This window comes from Moschus berezovskii, chromosome 10 (genome assembly GCF_049115385.1).
Source record: "Moschus berezovskii isolate FMDL1 chromosome 10, NW_MosBer_1.0, whole genome shotgun sequence".
Taxonomy (NCBI): Eukaryota; Metazoa; Chordata; class Mammalia; order Artiodactyla; family Moschidae; genus Moschus; species Moschus berezovskii.
Genome location: NC_142469.1, coordinates 46440588 through 46465715, shown reverse-complemented (window position 1 = coordinate 46465715; position 25128 = coordinate 46440588). Strand labels below are relative to the sequence as shown.

General features: G+C 42.0%; 2 protein-coding genes across 2 annotated transcripts in view; one reads left to right on the top strand and one right to left on the bottom strand.

Moving 5' to 3' along the window:
- LOC129561121 (uncharacterized) overlaps positions 1-25128 on the top strand; it is a 183306-nt gene that overhangs the window by 109430 nt on the left and 48748 nt on the right. Inside the window, 6 exon segments of the mRNA XM_055433524.2 lie at positions 1119-1236; positions 4104-4269; positions 9049-9187; positions 19844-19997; positions 21645-21740; positions 23059-23214. Of these exon segments, the coding sequence (XP_055289499.2) occupies positions 1119-1236; positions 4104-4269; positions 9049-9187; positions 19844-19997; positions 21645-21740; positions 23059-23214 (829 nt within the window).
- LOC129561127 (protein Tob1-like) lies at positions 10020-11590 on the bottom strand. The gene has a single exon (XM_055433546.2). The coding sequence runs from the start codon at positions 11573-11575 to the stop codon at positions 10550-10552; it is 1026 nt and encodes a 341-aa protein (XP_055289521.2). The 5' UTR covers positions 11576-11590; the 3' UTR covers positions 10020-10549.

Below are 25128 nucleotides of genomic sequence, written 5' to 3'. Positions count from 1 at the left end.
AATTATGTTTGTAACAAAAAAACTGCTATACTGGTGCCTAAGAAATGATAAAGTATTGAGTTGGCCAAACACTTCATTCAAGTTTTTGTAACATCGTATGAGGAAACCTGAACCAACTTTTTGGCCAACCCAGTATTTGAAGAGGGGCTTCCCAGGTGGCAGTTAGTGGTAAAGAACCCTCTTACCAATGCAGGAGACTTAAGAGATGTTGGTTTGATCCTTGGGTTGGGAAGATCTCCTGGAAGAGGGCATGGCAACCCACTCCAGCATTCTTGCCTGAAGAATCCCATGGACACTGGAGCCTGGCAGGCTACAGTCCATGCGGTCTCAAAGAGTCTGACACGACTGAAGAAACTTAGCACAATATAGGAAGGAGGAGGGAAAAGACAGCCAGAGTCTGGAGAACTTGACAGGAATCTGGAAGGGAGACAGAGGCTGGTCTCCAGAGCCTGAATTCTAGAACTGGACAAATCTGTGCTTAAATCTCAACTTCTTCTCTTATGAGTTGGTTAGGCAAGATCTTTGTAACCTGGTCAGTCAGTCAGTCAGTTCAGTCACTCAGTCGTGTCCAACTTTTTGCAACCCCATGGACTGCAGCATGCCAGGCTCCCTGTCCATCACCAACTCCAGGAGTTTACTCAAACTCACGTCCATTGAGTCGGTGATGCCATCCAACCATCTCATCCTCTAACCTGGTAGGGCCTCCGTTTTCTCCTCTGTGAACCAGGAACAGCATAGGAACGTCCCAAGGTTGTCATAAGAATTAAGTGAGAAAACTGTCACCCCCAGTACGGTGTCAGCGCCTAATTCATGCCCTCTCTGCTTCCTTTCTTATCACACCTTTCTCTGCGTCTGTGCCCACGCCTTCCTCCCAACACAGCTGAGGCTAAAACCAGCCCAACTGCTCTTCTCCCGGTGAGTTATTTATAACTGTGTCCCCTTGCAAGCTGCCTGAAAAGAAGTCCTGCTGCCCTCGGGCTTAGACACTGGATGTGTGTGTCACCGCAATGCGGGCTCTGGCGCTGCGGCTGGAGGGCGGAGGTATAAATAGTTCACACCGGGAGCCCCTTTTAGAGAAAGAAATGCTGTACTACTGGAGCTCTCTTCTCATACCGCAGGAGTTTTCAGCCCCGGCCACGACGTTTGCTGTCTGCTGATGGGAAAGACTTCCTCAACTTATGGTTCATACCCCATCCTTCTGAAGTGCTGCTTATGTTCAAAACTCTGCCAGAAAAGGTTTGTATTTTTTATGTATGCCAGAATGGAAACTGGCTGTTTTTATGTCCCACAGTTAAACATATCAGTTTCAGATATTCTATATCTCTTGTTGGGTTTTTTCCCCAGGAACATTTAATAACTGAAATCTCTCAGCTTCTCATATTTTTGCTTGCTTTATTATAAGTTCCCTTGTGCCTCATTATTTCATAGTTCTGCTTCTCCGTGGTCATTACTGAACACTAATGGAGCTTCTGAGACTCCTTATTAATCCTTAATTTCCTCCCCAGCTCCAAGAAAACCCCACCATGATGTGCTGAAGCTGAAGAGAGGTTGAAATCACACTTAATCACAGTAATTAGCTGGTTCCTGTTTTTTGAGGAGTTCCTCTAAGCACCTCATTTACTGATAAAGGGTAACCATTAAAAAGAATAGATATAGAAATACATAATGCATTCAAGTATTAACTAAATAAAATGCAGGGTTGAAAATGGCAGTTTGGGAACATTCTGATTTTTCTTTGTAAGTGAAAACCTGTTTAGCAATATAGGTTTCTCACCCTTCCCCCGCCCCCTCAACTTTTTTGAGGTGTGGGGTTTCCCTGGTGGCTCAGATAGTAAAGAATCTGCCTGAAATGCAGGAGATCCTGATTCAGTCCCTGGGTCAGGAAGATCCCCTGGAGAAGGGAATGGCAAACCACTCCAGTATTCTTGCCTGGAGAATTCCATGGACAGAGGAGTCTTGGGCTACATACAGTCCGTGGGGTTGCAGAGTCAGACATGACTGAGCAACAAATACTTGCTGCTGCTGCTGCTAAGTCGCTTCAGTAGCGTCTGACTCTGTGCGACCCCATAGATGGCAGCCCACCAGGCTCCTCTGTCCTTGGGATTCTCCAGGCAAGAATACTGGAGTGGGTTGCTATTTCATTCTCCCAACTCATACTTATTGAGGTGTAATTAACAAATAAAATTGTATATATTTAAATTGCACAGCATGATGATTTGATATACATTATAAAATTATTACCACCGCTAATACATCCATCACCTCACATAGTTACTTTTTTTGTTTTTTGGAGGTGAGAATGCTTATCCAACTCTAACAAAATTTCAAGTATACAATACAGTGTTATTAACTATAGTCACTATGCTGTACCTTAGATCCTCAGAACTTACTTATCTTATAAATAAAGTTGGTACCTCTTGACCACATTGTACCATTTCCCCCATCCCCTGGTAACCACCTTTCTGTAAGTTTGACCTTCATTTTTAGATGCCACATATGAGTGAGATCATACAGTGTGTCTTTCTCTGTGGCTTATTTCACCTAGCATAATGTCATTCAAGTTTACCTATGTTGTTGTAAATGGCAGTTCTTTTTTATGTCTGAATAATATTCCTGTGTGTGTGACATTTTCTTTATCCATTTATCCATACACTGGACACTTAGTTTACTGTTTCCATATCTTGGCTATTGTGAGTAGTGCTACATGGAAGTGCAGATAATCTCAATATATGGATTTATTTCCTTTGATATAGCCCCATAAGTGGGTTTGCTGGATCATATATGATAATCTTACATGCAACAAAATGAAACTGGATCCCTGTCTTACACCAATCACAAAAATTAACTTCAGGTGGATTAAAGACAACTGTTAAGTCGGACACGACTGAGCGACTGAACTGAACTGAACTGAACTGAAGACTGGAAACTATAAAATCTTAGCGGAAAACTGGGAAAAACACTCTTTGAAACCAATCTTGGCAATGAGTTTTTTGGATACAACAACAAAAGCATAGGTAACAAGAGCAAAAATAAACAAGTGAGGTAATATCAAACTAAAAAGCCTCTGCTGGCAAAGGAAAAAATCAATGGAAGGAGAAAGCAACCTACATAACAGAGAAAATATTTGCAAACTATATATACCTAAAACATGTAAGGAACTCATACAACTCAATAGCAAAGGCAAAAACAAAACAAAGAAAAAAATTTTAAACCTATAATCTGATTTAAAAATGGTCAAAGGACCTAAATAGACATTTTTCCAAAGGAGACATACCAATGACCAACACATAAATTGAAAGGTGTTCAACATCACTAACCATCAGGGAAATGCAAATCAAAACTGTGATGAGATATCATCTCACACCTGTTAGGATGGCTGAGACATCCTCACAAAAAGACAAGAGAACAACTGTTGGTGAGGTTGTGGAGAAAAGGGAACATTTGTGCACTGTTAGTAGAAATGACGATTGGTGCAGCCATGATGGAAAACAGTGTGGAGATTCCTCAAAAAATTAGAAATAGAACTACCCTTTACTTCATTTATTCACCATGAAAATTTTTTAGGGCTTTTAAAAAATATAAAACTGCTACTTTCTGCAGTTAAGTCATAATTTTTCTCTTTTCCTTTGCTGAATGTTGATATTTAAGATCCATTGTTTGTTTTTCAGTCTTGTGTTTAAACTATGTTAATAAGTAAATGTTTTCCTTACAGGTAGGAAGAAATAACAGTCCTCAGGGCAATGTTGTCTGAATATGAGTCCCTGCTAGGAATTTATTTGTGAACTTTGTAATTCGTTGATCATTGTTAATACAATCATATTTTGATGTGTTTTTGGCCACCAATGGCTTTAAAGAAAGAGAACACATTGTTTTAATTCCCCAGCAGGAGTTACCTTGTCAAAAGATATATATAACCCGAGTTCATGGAAAGCTTGTTGTTCAATTTTTTAGATACTATCCTGTAGCTATTATCATGTATTATTCTGTGAAAATGTTTATTTAAAAATTCTTAAATATATTGTCCCTAATCAATGCTCATATATTTTTGTATCCCCTTAGACATTTCTTGAAACTTATTTTTTTTGTATTGATTTTACTCACAGGTAGCTTTTAGAGCCTTAAAGCTAACTCTGCAGCTGATAGCCCCTCTCCATGACATTGTGGCCTACCTTTTCAGTTTTGCTAAACTTGGAAATTGTCCAGCATGTTTTGAATTTCCTCTGAGTCCTAACCCTCTGAGAGGTGACTGGGGAGGAACTGAGGGTATTGGTAAGTGATTAAAGGTGATTAAAACTGCCTTCAATATTCAGTTGAAATTCCATGACACGCTTTTTTTTTTTAGCTTTATTGAGGCATAGTTGAAGAACGAAATTTGAGTGAACAATGTAATATTTGATATACATATACAGTATACACTGTGGAAGGATTTCCCCCATCTAATTAATTACTGTGAAGCCCTTAATGCTCAGAAAGAGAGAGAGAGAAGTCTCTCAGTCGTGACCCTATGGACTGTAGCCTACCAGGCTCCTCTATCCATGAGATTTTCCAGGCAAGAGTACTGGAGTGGGTTGCCATTTTCTTCTCCAGGGGATCTTCCTGACCCAGGGGTCAAACCCGGGTCTCCCACATTGCAGGCAGACACATTACTGTCTGAGCCACCAAGAATGCTCGGAAAGACAGGACTAAAATATTTCCTCATAAATGACAGAATGACAAAGGGAAAGTTCCATTATATACTGTCTCCAAACTGATTGATTACACATTTGTTGGCTAAACCACAAAGTATGCCAAGTCAGAACTGGGGACCTGGGGTTTTGTCCTGCTTCTGTCACTTGGATTACTAGAAGCTGGGCTCTTTACTCTCTGGGTCTCTGTTGTCATCTGTAGAATAAGGGTGATGGTACCTGTCTTAGAAGGTCATTCTGTGGATTAGAATCTGTAAAAAGTTTAGAAGGATGTACAAGTACCCTTTAAATCTAGTTTGCTTTCATTTCCTTTCCCCTCCTGGCTTTCCTGAAAGGTCAAAGCCAAGTATTCACTGTCAAAATCTTGCAGACAGCCCTTAGGTAGCTAACAATGACCCAGTTGGTAGTCCTGTTAGTAAGAACAGTTGAGGCTTTAGTTTTATCTGCCCATTCCTAATCCGGGAACTCCAACTCAGCACGATTTCTCAGATAAACACATGAGATAAAGACACTGAGATGCTTAGTAAACTGGGTTTATCACCAAAGCAGTGAAACTAATCTTACTATTTTAATAACCTGACTCCCATCCAAATTATGTCATTAGTCATGTAAATATTAATTAATTGATTGCAATATATTATAACATAGTAGCCAAGGATTTTAAAGTGTGAGAAGAGCCAGAACAATGAGGTAACATGCCTATTTGAACCTAAGTGATCTTAAAACAAATGTGATATAATTTGAATCTATTCCTCTCTGGCCAGTGCATCAAGGAAGTGTTTGTGGGAGATTCTGACTTGTTCCAGGAAGAAGACTGATGCCTATATTTGAAGAGAGCCAGCATGAAGGAATGGGACTGGTGCTGCCCCGGCAGAGAAAGCTCAGAATTACTGCAGGCCTACTAGCAAGTCTTCAATAAGCATCAAGAAATTATAGAATTTCCAAAGCACTCTTAGCTCCTTTCCTTTTGCTAATCTGGGGACTGTTGTAAAAGGGGTTCAGTCAGAAAATAAACTAAAATGCTCTCAGTAGAGCTGGATGTTGAGAGGGTTATGGAGCTGGACGTTAGTCGAGGAAAAGAAGAAAGGAGGATAGGCCAGGAAAAATGCCACCCCCACCTCGAGAAGGGGAGACAGGTGTTACCTGGAGATGAGAAAGAGCCAGAGCTGTGTTTCCAGAAGAAGTCCCTGCAGAGGAAGTTCTATAGCAGCTGGGAGGGGAGAAGCCCCCAGGGAAGATGATCTGGGGGGACCTACCCCCACTTGAATCAATGGAGAAAATAGGAGGGCTTGTCCTGGAGGAGGACGAAAAGAGGATTCTGGTGAAGGTAACAGGCAGGACTACACGTGGCCAGTCCAGAATGATGAACCCACCGGTGCAACACTGAGGGATAGTAGGAAATAAGGCCCAGTTGTTGAGGACCTAGAATTGAGGATGAAGGCAATTGGTTTCTTACTATTTTTATGCTTATGAACTGGAAACCATTGAAATATCTGGGGGTCCAGGCTTTCCGAAGTGTGTAATTAGAGACCTACATGTTGTCATGTTGCCAGTGAAAATATTTGTGCTCCAGGGAGAATGTACAAAGTTTTACATACTTTGCTTTGCTGAAAATAGATAAAGAGCAAACTGAACTAAAAAAAATTCCACTGTAAGATAATCATCTTTTTTAAAGGCTTAGCTGCTTAGTTCCTGGCCTACTTCCCAGAGGAGGCAAAGAGAACTAAGGTGAAAAGATGAGATGGATTTGTTCATATACCAAAGGACTTAGATAGACTTATGTACTTAAAAAAATTTTTTTTAAAGAAACACTTCAAATTTCAGCTGTGGTCCTCCCACTTGACAGAGGAAGGAGCTCTTAGACACTGTGGACTAGTTCTGTGGACCCTGCCAAATTCTCTCCTTCCCTGAAGGCCAGCAACTCCCTTTGGAGTCAGTGTGAAGCAGAGGATGTAATCAGAATGTGGGAGTTTTTCATTGTAATTTCCTTGTAAAGGATTAGGAGACCAAAGAAACCCAGACACTACACACTGAACTTAGGGTTTCAGGAACAAAAGGTACTGGTTTTGAGTATTCACATGGAGGCTGGGCCACCGTGGTTCTTCTCTTTCTGATTTCCCACACCTAACCCTAACCCTAACCCTAACCCTCCTGTGGAAAGTCACAAGAAAAGGCTCATTTGTTTCCTAGTGGAGAGCCTCCTCCTTCCCCTGCCACTGCCCCCTCCATGACCATATGCAACCACCTGCCCCATCCTCACAGACAGGCTGCCTTCCCTGCCTGTGCCCACCATCCCTGCTCCCTCTGATCACATGGCAACCATCTACCCCATCCTCACAGACAGGCTGCCTTCCCTGCCTGTGCCCACCATCCCTGCTCCCTCTGATCACATGGCAACCATCTACCCCATCCTCACAGACAGGCTGCCTTCCTTCCCTGCCCATGCCCACCATCCCTGCTCCTTCTGAGCAGTGCAACCCTACAGAAAAAGGCCCAAATGAGGAGTATTATCAGTGTGTAACTAAGAAAAGGTAGGCCCTCCTCCATACCTGTATTTTAATGATAATGCCATCTGCCAGCATATAACAGTTTTGCTGGGAAGTGACCCTGTAAAAGTGCACACACAGCATTTTATAAACAATAACGGAAATAATGAGAAAAATCACACATAATCCAACTATTCTAACAAGTGAAATAATTTTACTTTACTTCTTTCTAACCCTTGCTCAAATACATTTTACAGAGCTTTAATCACAGGGTATGTGCAACTTTATATTCTTTTTTCATTGTCATTGCAGGGGATTATAAACTTTTTCTCCTGGTTACTGCATAGCCTGACAGAGTGTATTGCTTGTAGACCAAGCACGCTGGACCTTGAACAAATAAGGCTCCCCGACTACCGCTCCTCCCATCCACCACAAAATTCTTTGAGTTCTTATACAATTTGCTGTGACTCCTCTTCTGGTGGAAGTTTCTTTTCAGCCTGATATGACCATCAGATTTATAAAGGATTCATAAAAAGTCTAATGATTGACCCCAATTCTTTTGTGGTTGGAAAAATACCCCCAAAACATTCTTCTGTTATGTGTATAACATCAAATGGGTATGAAATCTGGACTGCTCATCCTTTTCTAAAGCCAAGAGCTCATATTGCAAGTACATGTTGGCAACCATTCTCAGACCTGGTTCTGTCCTGATCAGGCTCTTGTGGACAGCCTCCCTGTTCTCAGTCCCCTGCCTTCTATACCAGAAACATAGAAAGAGTTCCAGTACCAGGCCAGTTAGGGTACAAGGCTGCTCAAGTCTGGGTAAGCTGTTTCTACAGCGTGACTTTGGAAATGCTTTGTAGGTCTCCTATCTCACTTCTGCCTTGGGCTACAATCAGGGATGGTGATCAGTTTCCACAATGCTTCTCTTCGCATAGCAGGGATGTCCTCTCAAGTAGAAAACTATTACTGTCTCCACAGGGAGCTGATGAGCATTTCACATCAGCTGACATTCTATAGACCTGGAAATAGAGCCGGCCCACCCACCCACCCACCCCACCAGTGCTCCCTAAAGACCATGATTTTTTTTTCTGTGCTTTCCCATTCTGAGTGGCTCATTTCCTGAGCTAATAATAGAGATTCTAGTACAGCCATCTAGACCCAGGCCAGGTTCCTCAAACCAGTATTGAGTACCGTAAAAGGCCTCTAGCTTAAATTTCCATCCAAAATACATATAAGTCCTTTAGGATAAGGGTCCAAGAAATAAGCCTATTTAGGATCTCTCACATCTAATCCTGAAATGATGTGAATCTCCTAGAAGGATGTATGTTTGTGTATACATATACGTATATGAATTTTTGCCTCCTTGGATGGTCTTGATTCTTCTTTAATCCATGAGCCACTGACAGGATGAGTCTACACCAGGGTTGATTTGAATGGTAGGGCTGTAAGAAATGGGCGCTGGTTTATAATAATTTCAAGCCCCTGATAGATTTACTGAGACCTATACCTTTTCCATTCCTTGTAATTTCTCTTTTTCAATCTATTTAGAGTCTATAGCCTTGTATACTTTGAAACTTACTTTCAGCAGTATGTTCTTATTCTAATGAAAAGCAATGCAAGTTTATTATTTTTACTATATTCCTGAGGGAAGGAAGAAGGAAGGAAGGAAGGAAGAAAAGATAAATCAGACCTTGGGTTCTAGAACATAAGGCTTTGCTGATCTTGCAGGATATTTAATTAGTATACTCACGAACAAACAAACAGAAGTTGATTTAGGTAAAAAGTTAGCTTTGGAGGTGAAATGATGGTTCACAGGGTAGCTGGGGTAGCTTGTATTTCAATCTTTTTGACTTAAAATGTCATCTGTCTTCTAGGATCTGAACTTCAAGAGCTGCAGAAAATGATTGACAGCCTCAAGAACCCCCAAGACCCCACTCTGGTGTCCCAGGTCCTTCTCCTCCAAAGGGAGGTTATGTTTCTGCAGTTTGATGCTGCAGTGAGGTACCTCATCCGGTAAGGGCTGGAGGGCTATTCCTGTCTAGTAAATTCTGTGGGGCAGGTGTTTCTGAGTGCTCATGGAGGGAGGCCACTCTTGGCATGATTAGATAATGAGCTTAAAATAGTCAAGGGCACAACCTGATCCAGAGCACTGTGGCTACCAAATGTGTTCTGCTGCAAATGCTGTCCAGGTGGACTGTGTTCTTTTTAGATAATAATATTCTTGATTTTGTTAAATGTGATTCCAATGTAGTTAGTTTCCATAACAGACTGTTTTATGGGGAATCATATTTTTTATACTGCTGAAGATTATTCTTCCTACCAAGTTTTATTTTTTTCAGTCCTTAATTACCTTTCAGAAGAACAGAATTTTCACTGCACATCTGAAACCAACAAAATTGACTACCTGAATTAAATCTATAAATAACTTAATTTATCTCTGGCCTTGTTGGTATTAAATACTCTGCATCAAAAAGAATGTTTGTTTGGTTAATAAGTCATGATTGATGAAAAAATTAGTTTAAATTAAGAATCACAATGTTTCCTGTATAAATAATAAGTAGTACATGGGAAGGGAAGAGGTTAGACCTGAGAGTCCTTGCTTATTCTTTTTTTTTTTAATTTTAAAGAATTTTAATACAAACTTAATATAAACTATTTCAGTCCCTCTTAACATGTAAGACACTGACTCAAAATACTTTTATACCATTTTTTCAAGTATTGCACAATATAGGTACAAAATTAATATTTATGATTACATTTTCATCCATAATATTTTAAACCTTTTTTAAAAGGTTTAAACCTTTAACAGAAAATACTTTTTTTTGAAAAAGCAAATATTTGTACATTTTAATTCCACCACTAAAGGAGTATCCTGTACACAATTTTTAGAATAGGTGATGTCTTTGAGATGGATATTTTACAGTTTCAGTAAAAAAAATACAACATGAAGCTGCTGTCACAGATCACTGTAGTAAAAAGATATAAATGCAATACCATGTCGTAGAAACAATATATATATCCTCTGATATTTTACAAACTTTGTACTAAATTAAATTATACAATTAGAAAAGACCAATAAACCCACTTATTAGTGCCAATTTTTTATAAAAAAAAAATCAGCCATGTCCTTGCTATATCTTAAATACTGTAAGAGGCCATATCTGAGAGTATACTTTAAAATATACAGTCAGTATAAAATAACTCTGTGCTTGGTTGGCAATGAAAAATGATGCATGTTTTATTTTTGTAACCAAGCTTGAATGTATCCTTACTATAAGCTTTAAAAAAAAAAAAAAACAACTCAAGGAGGTTATTAAAAAAAAATCCCCCTTGGGCCCAACCATTTTAACTTGTACGATACATTTTTTTCTTTTTTCAGTTAGCCATAACAGGCTGGAATTGCTGGTTAGAATACTGCATGTTATTTAAGCTAAAATTCAAGCCATCTACAAAAGACTTCTCGTTGAGGCCTCCATAGGCCGCAAATACATCAAAGGCATTACTGTACTGGAGAGGACTGAGGTTAAGGGGGCTGTCACCTGGGAACATTCCATTGGTACTACTACCTTGACCCTGCATATTAGGAAAAATAAATTCCTTGGCATTAGGAGAAAGAGCAGAGGTTTTCTGCTGTTGCTGCTGCTGTGGTGGTGGTGGCGGCTGGGATGGCTGCTGCTGTTGCTGCAGCTGCTGCTGGTTACCCAGGCCAAGCCCATACAGAGAGTGCATTGAGGAGGAGATGGCTTTCTGCTTCAAGAGGTCATTCACATTCAAGCCGAGGTTAACAGAAGTACGTGCAACCTTGTTGCTGCGGCCACTATTCTTCATTTTGGTAGAGCCAAACTTGGTGGCAGCGAAAGTGGCAGTAGCAAAGGTTAAAGGCTGAGTGGACCAGGGCATGAAGGTGGGGCTTACAGCAGCAGAGTGACCAAAAGGAGGCGACGGAGAGCTGGACGCTGACGAGGCTGGGTCACTTGTGGGCATAAATACCTGGGCCTCTGGGTTAAAGCTGTTTTTGATCTCCTTATCCAACTCGCATCCATTTTCATTATTATCATCCACATAAAGCACCTTCACTGGTCCCTTTTCACCAATCTGGTAGGAAACCTCAAACAGGTCGATCCAAACACTAAGATCCTGTGGCAGATTGCCACGTACATCATCAGTGTCCAAACCACTCTCTTTGGATGCCTGTTCAATCACCGGGTCCACTTTCTCCCCGATGTGTATACATCTAAACCCTGATCCTTTGTATGGTTTTTCAGGATACCAGTGCCCTTCATATTTCTTCTTAAGAAGTCTTTCAAGCTCTTCACCAAAAATGTTAACACATCTTCTGGGAAGCCTATTATACAGATATGAAATAATAAAATTTAGTGCTACTTGGATTTCAAGCTGCATAGCTGCTATGCCACAAAATTAGGTTTGTGTTTCCAACTCCCCCCTAGACACACACAAAAGAGTTCAGTTTGTGGCAGAGAAACAAATTTTCATTCAAAGAGCTGGTGTTAGTAGATATCCTTCACCTCAAGTGGTCTTTTTCGGGCTGCTCCCACCACAGACCCGGCCGCTGGGCGGAGAAGGGGAGGCGGGGCGGGGGCAAGGAAGGGTCGGCGGCGACGAAGATGCCGGGCAGACTGCACGCGGCCGACGCCGCCGGGAGGAGGCAGCGGAGGACCGGGGCCTCAGGAATTCGCCCCTTCTGGCTCGGGGTGGCAAAGATGGAGTCAGGCGAGCCCGCTCACTTCTCTACACAGCCTGGTGCCCGGCCCAGGGTGCCCGGTCCAGTGTCCCCGTAGAGCGCCCACTCCGCGCCGGGCCAGAGCTTCACTCTTTCTCTGCTTATTCTTAAATTGTCAAAATTAACTTCATTTGATAAATTCCCAGTATGAGTATTTAGGGGAACTGAGGGGGACCTTGGAGGGCAGTACTCTTATCTGTGGATTATAATAATTACCAACCGTTTGGCATGAGTGTCCACAGAGAATAGAAATGTGGAGTTTATACTTAATGCTTTCTCTTTCTACTCTGCTTTTTCTTTATTCTGAACATCAGAGGACTCTGGATTTAGAATGCAAATTCAGCAGGACAAAAAATCAGGCTATTTGTTTTTTTGTTTGTTTGGTTTTTTTTTTTTATTGACAGGTTGCTTTGGGAGCTATAGCTTTGTCAAGCAGGTGGATATAAAGGATCTGACTAATTGTCAGAATGGCCATTCATTAGCCCTATGGGCTCTGAAATCTCAAGTCAGAATTTGCAAGGAATTTACATAGACTGAAGAAATAGGACTATACCCAGAAATTCTTTTTGAATTCCAGCTCCATGGAGTTCATCTTGCTCCTGTTCTCCCAGCGAAACCGCTCTGCTTCCCCTAGGAATTGCTTTTTGGGGCTTCTCTGCCCTGGCATACTCAGTCTGCAGGAATAGAGGGTGTCCTAGTGAAGAGGAAGTAAAAAGCCTCTTGATGAAAGTGAAAGACAAGAGTGAAAAGGTTGGCTTGAAGTTCAACATTCAGAAGACAAAGATCATGGCATCTGGTCCCATCACTTCATGGGAAATAGATGAGGAAACAGTGGAAACAGTGTCAGACTTTATTTTTTTGGACTCCAAAATCACTGCGGATGCTGATTGCAGCCATGAAACTAAAAGACGCTTACTCCTTGGAAGGAAAGTTATGACCATCCTAGATAGCATATTAAAAAGCAGAGACATTACTTTGCCTACCAGGGTCCGTCTAGTCAAGGCTACGGTTTTTCCCGTGGCCATGTATGGATGCGAGAGTTGGACTGTGAAGAAAGCTGATCGCCGAAGAATTGATGCTTTTGAACTGTGGTGCTGGAGAAGACTCTTGAGAGTCTCTTGGACTGCAAGGGGATCCAACCAGTCCATTCTAGAGGAGATCAATCCTGGGTGTTCATTGGAAGGACTGATGCTAAAACTGAAACTCCAACACTTTGGCCACCTCATGCGAAGAGCTGACTCATTTGAAAAGACCCTGATGCTGGGAAAGATTGAGGGCAGGAGGAGAAGGGGACGACAGAGAATGAGATGGCTGGATGGCATCACCGACTTGATGGACATAAGTTTGAGTGAACTCCGGGAGTTGGTGATGGCCAGGGAGGCCTGGCGTGCTGTGATTCATGGGGTCGCAAAGAATCGGACACGACTGAGCGACTGAACTGAACTGAACTATGTCTGGTTTCAGTATTGTATAGTCAGTATATATTTCAGAGGACCTCAGAAGGAACCAGGAGTCCTTCATTTACAGCATTTCCTCCAGCCCTTTTTTTCTTCAAATCCCTTTAGGTTTTGTGTGTGTTTGGAGTCACACAGCTACTAAGCAGCAGACCAGGATTAGAATCTAGGTGCATTTGACTCCAAAGCCTGAGAACTAGGATGGATGCCAGACGGCGCAGGATGGATGGAAAGGGAAACTCTGAAGAGAAGACAGGAGGCAGGAGAAAAAGAGAAGTGAAAGATCAATGTCATTCTACTTGAGGATTTTATTAATACTTTGTGCTGAACCTGCTAGCAATAAGTCCTTAGATAATCAAAAGAGACAGAAAGCTTGAGGAAGTTCCCTTTCCCTTCCCAGAGCTCGCCAACTCTGGGTAAATACGACTTTTATTCCAGGAAACTTTTTCTTCTGTAAACGGAAGCCTTCTCCAGAGTTTGAAAAGAAAGAACTCTCACCTGAAATAAAAGAAGCATACTTCCATAGACCAGGGGAGGAGAGGCAGGATACAGCTCAGGACAGTGGCCCCATGGAGTCCTCTTTACCTGGCACCTGCTTCACTGTGGCACAGAGCAGCTTAGGTTGCCAGAAAGATACATGTTTCTAAGCACAAAAGTTTCTCCCTGCCTCTGTTGCCAAGCTCAGAACCTGATGCAAATTGGTGTGTCCTCTAATGGTATCAGAATCACATTGCCTAAGGCTGGCCATTCACCTCTGGGCATGTCCACCACCTGTAAGAGTTATTTATTAGCCAGTGCACGAAATGCCTGAGAATTGAGTTTATGTTTAATTTCAGGTGAATTAATCATTTGTGCCAAAGATAAATGCTTATATGGTACAGTGATTTTAATCAGTATCATCTGTTTAAGTTAGGAATCATAGGCCCCTGCTTGATTTTGTAAGGCCTGCGGGCTGAGGCTGGTGTTTAAGTGGTTGAGGCGGAGGGAATTCAAGAGTAGTATTTTGTGACACATGAAAATTCTGAGGAATTCAAGTTTCAGTGTCCAAAAATGGAGGGTTTTTTTGGGAACACAGCCCTGCCTATTCATTTATGGATAACCTCTGGCTGCTCTCACATTACAACCACAGAGTTGAACAGTTGCAGTGCAGATCATATGCTTCATGAAGCTGAAAATATTTACTATCCAACCCTTTAAGAAAGAGTTTGCCATTCCCTGATTTAAAGGATTGAATTCCTTTGAAATTCAAGAATGGAGAGAAAGAAGAAGAAAAAAGAAAAGTTCCTCAGAGGAACTCTATAGGAATAAAACATATGCCTTGAAAAGTGCCACTAATCTGAATGTGTTATTGATACTCAGAGTGATTACTGTAAAAAGGAGGAGTTTGAGGAAATAAAGGTGCCTTAACTTCCTGCCATAAGCCTTATTTAGGAGTATATCAAGGGATCTCTGAAGAAGCAACACCAATTTTTTAGTCCTTGAATGTGTGTTGGTTTTCTCTTCATTTTTCAATTTATTTTTATGCTCATCTAGTTTAAGTGTCTCTGAACACCCAGATATTAAAGTGTGCTTCAAAGTTATCTGGGGATTTCTGGGAGATACAGAGAAGCCCTCATGTTGTCTTGGTCTCCAGTGTCTGAGAAGTGAAGAGCCACAACTTTTTCCTGGCCTCCTCAGGACTACTTTGCAGCTGTTTTTTGGGTTTTGTTTTCTTTTATATATCCTTGCATCCAGGAAAAAACCTGGCACATGCTCCATGAATTCCCTGCTCCCTGTGTCTAGAGCCAGTTTACCTGGGATCACACTATGGGTAACTCACACACAAGATGACTGGCATTCTAGGAAACCCTGGACTGCTTGTTGACAGTAAGGCAACTGGAGTGTGGCAAAGCCGTTCAGAGAATGTGAGGCATCTACATTTGTATTTCAGTGGGCTGCTGGGAAGACCTGACTTTCTTAGGAGCTGGCAGTTGGCAGGTGTACCACTGGCACAAGCAACAAATTGCCCTTTCATTCCTACGGGTTTCCCTCTAGCTTGAGTGCTGCTGGCAAGCTGCACTGATTAGAGCTACCCCAGCAGAAGGTGCAGGCCAGGGTTTACCAACTGAGGGTCTGAGTGAGCTATCACAATAAGCTGTTTTCAGTATTTCTAAAGGCATGATGAAAAAGACATATCTATCCAAAAGTTTTGCAGTAAAGAAAATGTCACATTCCTTTCTTTTTTAAACTGGAATCTTAAGAATGAGTAAGATAAGGAGGAGAGGAAACTTGCTTTGGTTGAACTCCTATCATGTGTCGACTCCATGAGATAGCAGTTACATCACCATCTTTACAGATGAGGGAATAGAGAGAAGTTGCATGACTGCCCTAGGGTCACATGCTTGTTGTAGCAGACCTTACATTAACACAGTTTGTCAGACTCCAAAGCCCTGTTCTTTCCTTTATATCATATTTCTTTATCTCTTCCTGTAGCTCAGAGCTTAGGCTAGGTGCTTATGTGGCTTTGAGTTAAAAACAGGAGAATGCTTAATTTGGTTAAAAAATTTTTTTTCAAAATATGGGGTCTATGAAGAGGAAGGAAATAAAAGAGGATATAGTGCTAAAAATGTTAGGTATCATCTTGAAACTCCTTTCTTTACATGGCATTATTTTGTTCAGCTTCCTAATAAACAGTTCTATTGATAAAGGGGAGGTGGGACCTACCAAGGACAGTGATCTTGACTGAAGAATTGAGAAAGTGGGAATAGGATAACCAATGATTTGATCAGTGGTGATGCCTGAACTGAACTGAACTGAACTGATGCCTAGAATCTGACTGACTCTGGTCTCTCCAGACAGTATATCATATGCTATGATTCTGTCACTTAGAGTAGCAGTCATATTTACATCTGAACTGTGTTATTTTTTCATAGTCTCCAAGTATATATAAATTAATAGACCTAGTATGTGTTTGGGGCTCTAAAAATCTCCCAAGAATTGTGGTTGTTTGTGGCCCTTAGTTAAAAACTCTGCACAAACTTAGCAAGATAAAAGAACAAGTCATTGTTCTGTGTTCTTTTATATGATAATCAATCTAGGGCAATCACAGGAGGAGATACAGGAGAGACTCAGGGAAATAAAATTACATTCAGTTCCTAGACACATCCATCATGGCACGTCGCACAGGGCCATGGGTCAGGAGCAAAGAGAGTCCCTAGGCCATGGCCTGGAAAGGCAAGGCAGAGCAGCGGAACATTTTAAGATCTGCTAGTTTGAATAATTCCAGTAGGCTTTGGGCTGTAGGGTTGGTTTCTGTTCTATTCTTAATCGCTCAGTCATGTCCAACTCTCTGCAACCCCATGGACTATAGCCTGCCAGGCTCCTCTGTCCTTGGAATTCTCCAGGGAAGAATACTGGAGTGGGTTGCCATGCCCTCCTCCAGGAATCAAACCCAGGTCTCCCACATTGCAGCAGTTTCTTTACTGTCTGAGCCACCAAGGAAGCCTGTGTTGGTCTCTAGTTGCTTGTTAATTAGCGCTAGGATGATTAAATGAGAGGAATATTGCCTCCTGGGTTGCAGGGATCAGAGGAAGTGTGGCTCAGACTGGTTTGTTTGGGTATCAAAAGCATGCTAGGCCTTCAGTTGTCTTTAAGAATTGGCTACAGAGGAAGGAACAGTCTCTCCCCAGCCAGCAGGGTTTTTTTTTTTTTTTTTTAAGATGTTAAAACATCATAATAAACAAAAAAGGAATTTTAAAATATGAGCAATACAGTCAAGGATTAAACAATAAGATGTGAACAAAGCTAGGCCAAGAGGCTGAGAGAGAGATAATTGTGTGGATTGGTAGGAGAGAAGCACAGGAGTGACATTGAAGGAGTCAACCAGGGAGAGGTTTATTGGGATATTGGGCTCTGATTTTGGACTGAATAGAATTGTTTTCCATTAGAATACCCTGCTTTTTAGTGCCACTGACTAAAGAAAAAGGCACAGCTTAGAAGTTGTAAATATTTTATTCTGGAACCTTACTGAAAACTATAGCCTGGGAGACAATGTGTCAGATAGCTAAGGATCTAATCTGAAGAAGTAAGGGAGGAGCTAGGATACAGAGGAGTTTGGGCCGAACAGCAGCAATAACAAAAACTTATGTGATCAAATGTCAAAGAATTACTGCTAATCACAAAAGACAGACATCATGAGTTAATGATTTTAGTGCTTTTCTGTGTGTGGGAAGATGTAAGAATCTGGATTCATTAAAATTATTTCTTACCTATGCATCTTATCTAGACCCAGTATCCTGTGTTTTTCTATCCTGAATTCCCCTCAGAGTGCACCATTGGAAGGCAGCTGCATTTGCTGATGGCTTGGTGGCAGGCAGCATTCTTTGTTAACTGGTACAGCAGGCAACATTTTTTGTCTGCAGTAAGGAAATGGCAACCCACTCCACTACTCTTGCCTGGAGAATCCCATGGACAGAGGAGCCTGGTAGGCTGCAGTCCATGGGGTCGCTAAGAGTCGAACACGACTGAGCAACTTCACTTTGACTTTCCCGCATTGGAGAAGGAAATGGCAACCCACTCCAGTGTTCTTGCCTGGAGAATCCCAGGGATGGGGGAGCCTGGTGGGCTGCTGTCTATGGGGTCGCTCAGAGTCAGACACGACTGTGGCAACTTAGCAGCAGCAGCAGCAGCATCTTTGTATCTCAGTTCCTGACACAGTATCCTGTACATAGTAGATGCTGGATACATCACTGTCACGTGAGTGTTGAGTGAATTATGGGTCCCTTGGCAGGGCCCATTGAGAATCATGAGAAAGCATGTGACCAATGTGAGAAACAGGAGAAAATGGTTATATCCATTGAGCATGAGCAACTCCAAGTTCCATCCTTGAGCTATCAGGCTAAATCAGTGTTTTTATTCAGTGTCTCAGTATATAACTGTATGCAACTATCTTTTGTTAATTCTCACAAAGATGTGAAAAGGGTGATACGATTTTTGCACTAGTACAATGGTTTGATATGCAAATATAGAGCTCCCTTTATCTGTCTTTGAACTTAAGTTCATAAGCCCCTACTTCTTTTTTCAATTCCATGTCATTCAGCCATATTTAGAATTTAAAGTGGTGAATTTGAGATATAAAATCAATTACTTAAAGATCATCCCCCTTTACCTTTGTTTTAAATGCCTCCTTTTCACCTTGTTGGTGAGGGAAGGATTCTGCTCCAAGGTTATGGGGATGACCAAACACATAACTTTAAATACTGGACAAACGAGATCACCAGCAGTTTACTAGTTACATATACTCATGGCCAAGGGGAACAGAACATTGCATGCCATGTAAGGCCACAGAAGATTTGTACTTGTGAACAGAGTGAACAGCTAGGGGCTTGAGAGGCAGGCTTTGAGTATCAGGAGGATGTGGTGCCTATTGGAGGCACATAGGTGGCTCAGAGGTTAACGTGTCTGCCTCCAATGTGGGAGACCCGGGTTCGATCCCTGGGTCGGGAAGATCCCCTGGAGAAGGAAATGGTAACCCACTCCAGTATTCTTGCCTGGAGAATCCCATGGATGGAGAAGCTTGGTAGGCTACAGTCCATGGGGTCGCAAAGAGTCGGACACGACTGAGTGACTGAACAGAACAGGAGGATGTGCTTGGTTCATTCGAATAATTTTGTGGTCTGGCAGGGAACTGGAAACAACTGCTTGTGGATGGATAAGCAGGAATTATACTTGGTCCCTGTGATAAGGAAGGTAAATAAACATAGATCCCTGTGTTTGACTAGGGGACCTTCCCTTCATAGGGAGGGAAACTTGTAGTTAAGTCATTCAAGGCCCTCCCGGTTTCACCAGATGTCAAGGCAGCGTTACTACTGGATCTTAACTTAGGCCTTCTACCACACCTCTCCTCCTTTATGCTTCTCAGAGGCGATCTAAGTTCTGGGGTGCTTATAAGTCATCCTAGCAGTTGACGAGGAGTGGTACCTCACCCATCTCTGTTCAACCCCGGATCTCTTCTGGTTGGCCTGCTGCTCAGTACCCCACTTGGACACTGCCTTGTGGGGTCTTAGGCCCTCCCCAGGTCTTGCCTCAGCACTTGATTATCTGCTAAACTCTGAGAGACTGCCTCACTCCCATCGGTGATAACATCTCCCTCAGTCATTGCTAATCTCTTTTTTGATGTCTGTTTATGCATGACTTGATCCAAGTCTATGGAAGATTAGGCAAAAGATCCCTTTTGTCCTGGGGACCTTTTGGATCCCCTCAACTTATGCTGTTAGACAGCACTGGTCTAGAGGATAACTATCTTTCCCTTGAGAGTTGTGCATTGTGAGAGTGAAGGGCAGTGGTAAAGAAAAATGAATGAGGGATGATGTTGCCGGAGAAGAAACCTGTTGACATCTCAAAATGTTATCTTGCTACAAATAGCCTTGAAGAGAGTTTTGAGCTTTAGAAACTTGAGTAACTGCTTTTAATGAGATTGCTTTCCTGTTTTGGTAGACGAACATTTTTGGCAGCTGGAAATGCTTCTGCCTACCAGTCTGTCACAGACGACATGTACCATGGATTGCCATCACTGAGCAACTCTCCAGTGAAGAGCATTTTTGCTTCCCAGTTCAGCCTACCACAACCACTGGATCCACAGAGCCTCCAGGTGTGTTGAGAGTTATTTTTGTACTGAGATGTGTTGAGAGCACATTTTGTAATAAAATGTGCATTGTGCATAGGAGGCTCTTCATGCCGAAATACCCATAGGCCTTGGTAAGCTCCCTTTCACTCATACAGTAGAGAAGGCCCCTGTGTCTTGCTGTTGCTTCTAGTCAGGAGCTCTGTCTCCAAACCGCTTAATAGGCTAATTGGGATAACAGCTTATCTGCTCACAGCGGGTAGCAAAAGCAACACCTGATCTCTTTCATGTAATAAATAATAATGATAGCAATTATGATACATAAATCAGGTCAGCAGCTGAGTTTTGAACAGCCCAATAAAAATACATGTTATCAAATGTAATCCTGGCAACTATTTTTGTTCTAGGCACCAACTCTATTACCCACCTGCTACAACTAAAGAGTTTGAGATTCAGGAAGGCCAGAGATCAGACTGCTATGAAGTCCTGGCAACACTAGGTCACAAACTGTATTAGCTTTTTATGGCTTCAGAGCAAATTACCCCCAAATACAGCATATTAACACAGTAGACATTCTTTATATCATGTAGTTTCTGAGGCTCAGGAGTCTGGGCGCAGTTTAGCTGGGTAGTTCTAGCTCACAGTCTCTCATGAGGCTGTGGTCAAGGTCAAGGTGCTCCACCTCTTAGTGAAAACAGAATCAAAGAATTTGTGGACACGTTTTTTTTTTTTGCCACGCTACATGGCGTTCAGGATCTTAGTCCTCTAACCAGGGATCAAACCCATGCCCCCTGCAGTGGAAACTCAGAGTCTTAACCACTGGACCTCCAGGGAAGTCCCTGTGGACATATCTTTAAAATCACCTCACAAGCCCGTATCTTTTGACTCCAAAACCTCCAACTTAATGTTTTTATGTTATAAAGCTAAGGCAAGCATCAACCCCATGTAAGTCTCACACTTCTACCTTCCCTAGCTATAAGACAGTGACTCTTGGCCCAAGCCTTGACCCTCATGAAGACCTGAAGACAGGGTTGGAATGTGACTACGGGGCCTGCTCCTGCTGCCTTTGGGCATTGCCTGGCATTAAATAGTTGCAGGTGTCCTGGCTGCCTGCCACCTGCATCAACTCCAACTTTGAGAATTGTCTGAAGCCAGTACCAGGTCTGAAACTGTAGAAGAGGATCAGATGGACAGGCCCACTCTATCCTGGGCTGCGGAGTAGGGACGCCTTGGCTGTTGAACAGTGATGTGGAAAAGATGGAGGCCCATGTGTAATGTCATAGCTTTGGTTTTGAGTTGTTGCCTAGAATTGGAGCACAGTGGTGATAAAGGACAAATATTTAAGGTTTGTAATACTGAAAAAAATTGATAAACTTATCATTGGTTTTATACTATTCTGGGACTTCCAAACACTAGTGCTGACTATTTACACCGAAACCTTAAGTACCCTTCTATGTTTAGTTACTTTCTGAAAAATTAGCTTAAAAAAAACAAGATTATTACTCTCCTCTCTGCATCATCAGAGACTATTCATCAAGAACTATTTCTATATAATAGAGAAGTAATCCCATAGTGTTTAGTGTACAGATGAAGACATCTTGTTCATATACAAATGCCTGTTACTTGTGGACATTATTATGCAGCATTATTATATTTATTATTTTATTCTTTTAGGCATTTGTGCTATTCCCTTGGAGAGCATTTCTGGAAGATGGAGGACCGTTTCCAGTTACAAGTAGCAGCCCAGATACCCTAGAATATCACATGCAGGTAAGATAATTCTTCCTGCTTGTCACAGAAAGAATTGAATACAGACTGCAAAGCAGATGTCACTGCATCCATAGGTCCAATCCTCCATACTCTAGCTAGTGGTGAATAATTTATTAATATGAGATAAGCAAGGTGTTTGATTATGAAGCTGTAAACCCAGTGCTGCAGGGTGAATCATGTGTTCTTTTGACAGAAGAAAATCATGTTTGCAGCTGGAATCAGACTTGAATCAGCTGTAATTCTCCTAGCTAATAATGATCTCGGGGAGTGGTCATCCATTTCTAGTCACTCTCTGGGCCTCTTAATTTCCAGACTGGCAGTTCAGAGCTGTGTGACTTGTGACCCACCTACAGTGGTAGGAAGAGAACTCCTTAAGCAGAACTCAGAAGGAGAATTTCTTTCAAATGTATGTTTCCCTCTGATTGTTTAAACAAATATTATTGTATTTTCATTTTTTTAAATAGAAAATACTTTTAAAAGTATTATCAGCAACATGAAAATCAATGATACATTTGCTTCAAAATAATGTGGTGGTGGGGAATGATGAGGATGGGGCAGAACTGGCCATAGGTTGGTGGTTTTTGGGACTGAGTGATAGGAACTGTTCTGTTTGCCTTTGCATATGCTCAAAATTTTCCAAAAGTAAGTTTTTTTTTTAAGTAAAATAGTAAAAATGGTTTAAAAATACTAATCAGAGTCCCCCACTTTGGGGTATGGTTACAGATCATATTGATTTTTCTCCTGTGTTTTCCCTGTGCATACATGTATCACACTATTCATACAACCATATACAGACACCACCATAATGTTTGGGCAACTTGGAATTCCATACAGAGCCAAATGTCTAATATGTTCAAGGCGGATTTTGAACTAAAAACGTTACTCTGATTTTTATGGTTTTTTTAAATAATTGAGAGCATGGGGCTTGTAAACACAACTACTCCTAGTTTTCTCTCCCAAAAACTACATGTAAAGGATACATGCTGCTGCTGCTAAGTCACTTCAGTCGTGTCCGACTTTGTGTGACCCCATAGATGGCAGCCCACCAGGCTCCCCTGTCCCCGGGATTCTCCAGGCAAGAACACTGGAGTGGGTTGCCATTTCCTTCTCCAATGTGTGAAAGTGAAAAGTGAAAGTGAAGTCGCTCAGTCATGTCCGACCCTTAGTGACCCCACGGACTGCAGTCCCCAGGCTCCTCCATCCATGCGATTTTCTAGGCAAGAGTACTGGAGTGGCCTGCCATTGCCTTCTCCGAAAGGATACATAGAAGTGTTCAAAATGGGTGTTTTGGTTTGGTTTGATTCTTTTTTGTTTTTAGCTATGCCTCTGTGGACTGAGTGGCCATGACCTCAAGGTGGCTCATGGAGAGCTGGCAGGCATGCAACTGCTAATGGAAGATGTTCTTCTGAGTAACTTTCATATGATCACGGAGGGTCTCCCAGAACAGCAAGCCACACCAGACAGAAATACACAGGTATTCTTGGTGAACAGTCTACATACTTGACCAGTGGTGTGTTGTACTGAAGGACCTTTCTATTTGGGAGATGGACTAGAGAGCTTCATCTGTCCCATAGCCTCTCCCAGTGTCCCAGGACTGTGCTAATGCCACACGGGAGCAGCAGTGAAGCAGCAGTAGCCAGTCAGACCCTCTCCAAAGTGCCTTCACAGTAAATCCCTTGATCAATGGTATATCAATTTCTTTTAATTTTAGAAGTACAACAGACATTGAAGGGGGGTGGTCCGTTGAAACCAGTTTGAACAAATACTCCAACTGGCTGTTTTTTCTTGTGAGTCATACATTTAGGACTGGAGTTGGAAGGTATGATAGAGGCTGCAGGTGAACAGCTCCAGCCTGGCTCCTGTCTTCATCACTCAGCTAGCTCATGGACTCCTGGGCAAGCACTCCCTTCTCCAGACTTGTCCCTCTGAAGCTATAAGGTACTAGGAGCCTGTAGTCCCCCTAGTATTATAGCTTGAAACAATTCTGCATGTATCTGGAACCAGACAGATACTTGTGTGGACACAGGGTAAACTAGCCACCGCCCCATTTAAAGAGCCCCCTTTTCAGAGCCAAACTCTGCACCAGCCATTTCCATGTCCTTACTGATGCTAAAGCTGAAACTGCAATACTTTGGCCACCTCATGCGACAAGTTGACTCACTGGAAAAGACTCTGATGCTGGGAAAGGTTGGGGGCGGGAGGAGAAGGGGACCACAGAGAATGAGATGGCTGGATGGCATCGCCGACTCAATGGACATGAGTTTGAGTGAACTCCGGGAGTTGGTGATGGACAGGGAGGCCTGGCGTGCTGTGTGATTCATGGGGTCGAAGAGTCGGACACGACTGAGCGACTGAACTGAACTGAACTGAACCTTCCATTCACTCCTTAAAAAACTGCCCTCTGCCTTCTTTCTCATCTCACCACTGAGACTGCTGTCATCAAGAGCACCATGGACCTTGCCACTAAATCCCATAGATATGTTTGAGTCCCCTTCCAACCTGACACCTTAGCAGCATTTGAAACAGTGTGTCCTTCTTGAAAGCTGTCTGCCCTTAGCTTCTTAAGCACAGCTGTCTCCAGTCTTCCTCTGATGTCACGGGCCAGGCCTTCTCAGACTTCTCTGTCAACTCCCCTACCTCTGCTAATCCTGAAAATGTTATTTACTGGATTCTGGCCCACTTCTACCACTGCCAGGGCTACATTTTGACTTCCATGATTTTGCCTTTGAGGGCTCATTTCTCCATTAAAAAATGTGAAGAGTTATAGCTTATAATTGTGTTAATATAAAGAAAAATATGTTAATATCATAAATTGTAGCATTTTATTCAACCTAAGCATTGCTTTTTCTGATTTTGAAAGAAATTAAAACATTTTGTGGGCCCTAAGCATTTCTATGTCTAGTCAATAAGTTGGCCCTGAACATTATTAATAGAACATTATTAATTAATAATATCTATGATTGAGATCTATTCAGAGTGCTTTATTAATTTATTTAATTCTCACAATAATCCCATGAGGTAGGTACTATCATTATTCTCATTATATAGATAGGAATACCAACTCACAAAGATTAAATGATATGCCTAAAGTCACTGGCCAAGAGAGAAAAGAAACCCAGGTTCCAGTGTGGCCCTGGAGTGCCCTCACATTCAGCTTCTTTCATTTTGTCAAACGCACCATGCTGTCTCCTCAGTACCTTCATGTAAACCAGCCTCCCTGGTGGAACACTTCGCTCTCTTCCCACTGTCTACTTCTTCATCTGATTAACTCCTGCTTGTCTTTGGGATTTCAGCTTCCAAACACTCTTTTTTTTTTTTAAGTTGTTTTTTTTTCAATTTTTATTTTATTTAATTAATTAATTTATTTTTTATTGGAGGCTAATTATTT

Excerpts from the sequence above, each read along its gene's own strand:
- LOC129561127 (XM_055433546.2), bottom strand. The coding sequence starts at position 11,575 with ATGCAGCTTGAAATCCAAGTAGCACTAAATTTTATTATTTCATATCTG.